Consider the following 3,658-nt stretch of genomic DNA (forward strand, 5'->3'; position numbering starts at 1 on the left):
TAATGAGGATAAGACTTAAATGATACAAAAGATCATTCCGTTTTACATTAATACACTTAGTTTAATCGAAATCGCTTGAGCCGTTTTTATAAAAATAGAAAAAAAAATGTTGAAAATAGATTATACAAAATGGCACTTAGGGCTGTTACACCCCAGGCATACATCTGCCCTAAATATTTAATTTCAGTTTCGTATGGGTGTTCGTTTTTGAGCTAGGCTGATCAATCACAGACACACATACCATTTTTCGAGATTTGGTTATTTCCACTGGTGTACCACAAATGTGTATTATCTTTCAAAAGAATTACCAGGCAATATTTTTTAATTCCTGCTTTAAGATGATAGATTTTTTATTTCAGGTTAATGGAGATGGTCATTTTATACAACCAAACCTTAGAATGAAATGCCACTTATTATTGTTGATGGCTCCTAAACGAATAGGAATTTCAGATGCCAAGTTTTAAGTTTAAAATTATACAGCGTTCTAGCTTAGTAAACAAGCTTCAGCAGAACCTCATTTATACAGTTGTACCGACCTCCACTGAAAAGGATCTGTTGGTGGTTTCTTCATCCCTTTTGAGCGATCGTGGAAGTCGACAACTGTGATTTAATTAAAGCGGTAATAATTAAAGTACCAGTAGGAATTTAAAAACTTTTAACTTCCCGCCGCTGAGGAGAGTTCTGTACACTAGCAACCCACTTAACACGGTTTTAATGTATTTTATTTGTTTTTTGTTATAGATAAATCATTGTTAAAATATTTTCGATGAATGAATGGAATAGTAAGATTTTCATTTTATTCTTTAGGTTAAACATTTTAATTCAAACTGCCGTTACGTTCAACAAGATTATTGGCTATAACTTTAAAAAATGTTAGCCGAACAAGTTAGTCGGTTGATAAGAGGAGCCAACCGGCTGCCTGTACGTGGCGTTCCAGTTCCATGTTACTTGGTTTGAAATATTGACACGTGTGACGTTCAGTGGACAGTGCTGTGAAAGAACATATTCCAACTTACTTGGAAGTTATTTCGACCGTAATTTATTTGATCCAACCATCATGTTTAACCCGAAGTTTGTGTTCGTTGTTGCCGGAATATTCACCATTTATTTCTTTTTTGCTACAATGCAAGAAAAACTTTTGAAAGGTGTTTATGGCGATGGTGATAAATTTGTTTTCGTTATGACTTTATTGTTCGTTAATGCTATGGTATGTTATCCTTATACATTATTTATTAGAGCCATTGACCCCTATACCGTTGAAAAACCAATATCAACTCTATGTTTTTGTGCATTAGCCTTACTTCAAATATTAGCTATGTCTTCATCTTTCATGGCCCTCCAGTGGATCTCTTATCCTGCCCAAGTATTAGCTAAGTCAAGTAAACCCATACCAGTTATGTTAACTGCGGTTATTTCTGGTCAAAAAAGTTATCCTTTGCGAAAATATATTATTGTATTTTTGATAGTTTTTGGTGTTGGTACATTTTTTTACAATAGTGAGAAAGCAGCTGCTTCTCAAAGCACTTTGGGAATTGGTGAGTTATTGTTGGCCTTATCTTTACTTATGGATGGAATTTTAAATTCTTTACAAGAAAAACTTATGTTTAAACACAAGCCAAACTCAAATTATTTAATGATGGAAACTAACAAGTGGGTCATATTGATGACATTCGCTATTATAGTACTTTCAGGAGAAGGTTTAGAATGTTTTAAATTTGTACAGAAATATCCTAGTTCATTAACTTTAATTTTCGGAATGTCAATTTGTGCTGCCTTAGGCCAATATTTTATTTACAAAGGTATCATTGAATTTGGTACCCTTAGTGTATCAGTAATAACAACCGTAAGGAAATTTTTTACCGTATTGAGCTCTGTCATTCTATTTGGACATTCTCTTCACTTAAGACAATGGATGGCTGTTTTGTGTGTGTTTTCTGGTCTCCTGTTAGATACTTACTTTGGAAAAGGAACAAAAAAGGCAATGAAATAGAAACCTGGTTAAGTTGTAATTATTTGAATAAATTCAAATGAGCTGATTAATAAGTGAAGATTAAAGTGTAAATAACTGTGTGTAAATACTTGATTGTATATATTCATGGTTGATTATAATTATATTCTATTTAAATTTTAAGTCAAGCCACTCCTGTTACTAAGTACCAATAAACTTGATGGAATACACTTTTTCCACAAACTTATGGATGATAAATGTATTACTTTTCCATGATTTGGTAAATTATCATATTCAGGCAGTGCAGACCGCTTGTATATATACTGTAATGTGTGTATTGTAATATTTTTTTTTAAGATCTTAAGAAAAGTGATATGAATTAGCTCCTCATTAATTTTGTGATCACTATATTGTTTATTTACTTGTTGTTTTCTATATATTTTATTTATTTATTATTTTGTTATAAAAATAATGACATTTTAGTTTTCATGCTTGTTTCTTTGTATTGAAAGTTTATTGTTTTAGCATTGGATTAAATAATTTTTATTTTAATAGAGAAGTATATTGAGATGCAAAAGCTGACTCTTTTATAGAAACATAGGCATAAATGTTTTCTGCTAGTGAATTATTATTTATCATAATACTATATATATTATATAGTGTCACAGTAGTAATAGTAGGACTTTTCTCAATTTTGGTAACTTTCCAGGACTGTAAAGAAAAACAATATTTTTTTTTTATCGTTAAATTAGTTGGAATTTCATTAAACTAGTATTGTCTGCATAACATTTTGTATAAAATTGTATCTCTGCTTACCAAAATTTTAGATGCATTATGTTGTTTCTACAATGGGGATATATTTAAGCTATTTATTTTTAATGTATTTAGTGTTTGTGTTCATTGGACCAAAAATATTCCTACTTTGTATCTCCTCAATAATCTCTGTAACTGCTTCCTTTTTTTATTTTGTAGCAGATCTAAATATAAGTAATGAATAGGATAGGAATAAATTATACTAGTTATTGTGATATTTTTATTTATTCAAGTGTTTCATGATAATTAATTTTGAAGAGCACTATAAAATTGTTAAAAGGTTATAAATTTATAACATGATTTTTTTTTTTTTTTATTTCTGATACATTCTTTATCCCATGGCATTAGTATTAATTCATTTGAACAATATAATGCCTTATGTTGTAAATTTACTCTTAAGCTGGTTTTAATATACATAAAAAATTTAACTTTTTAAGCTAAACATTTACAAGATATTGTATTATTAGCGATTGTTCAATTATATTTTCCTTTGTACTGTTAGTTATGACATCAGAAAGAACTTAATGCTTCCAGTTTAATTTAATTTGGTTTTTATGTCTCATGCTTATGTGATGTGCTAGTATCATTACGGTAACTGGGTAGCTACTTGAATTTAAGTTTTACTCTATCTAAGAGGATAGTCCAGATACTGTCTGAAAGATTTGTGCGATATTGTGCTTTATACACCTTACAATTAGCATCATTTATAAAAAAAAGAAGTATCAAATTTTCAAGCATTCCTCTGTAAAGCTGAAAAGGTTCCATAAAATTGGGTGGATTGCGACTCCCTCATAACGAACACATCACAGACAACTCTCTGAGGTTCAACCTTTATTTTCAGGATCTACATCACAGGAAATTAAATTATACATAAATACTTATACATAGTTGTCCTAT

At 30.0% G+C, this 3,658-nt stretch overlaps 1 protein-coding gene across 1 annotated transcript; it reads left to right on the forward strand.

The window, feature by feature from the left end:
- The first annotated feature begins 768 nt into the window (after positions 1-768).
- meigo (Solute carrier family 35 member B1 homolog meigo) lies at positions 769-3,061 on the forward strand. Its single transcript, XM_014426865.3, has one exon. The coding sequence runs from the start codon at positions 1,058-1,060 to the stop codon at positions 1,988-1,990; it is 933 nt and encodes a 310-aa protein (XP_014282351.1). The 5' UTR covers positions 769-1,057; the 3' UTR covers positions 1,991-3,061.
- Positions 3,062-3,658: the final 597 nt, after the last annotated feature.

The sequence above is a fragment of the Halyomorpha halys genome, unplaced genomic scaffold (assembly GCF_000696795.3).
Source record: "Halyomorpha halys isolate HHAL.00 unplaced genomic scaffold, Hhal_1.1 Scaffold599.1, whole genome shotgun sequence".
Taxonomy (NCBI): domain Eukaryota; kingdom Metazoa; phylum Arthropoda; class Insecta; order Hemiptera; family Pentatomidae; genus Halyomorpha; species Halyomorpha halys.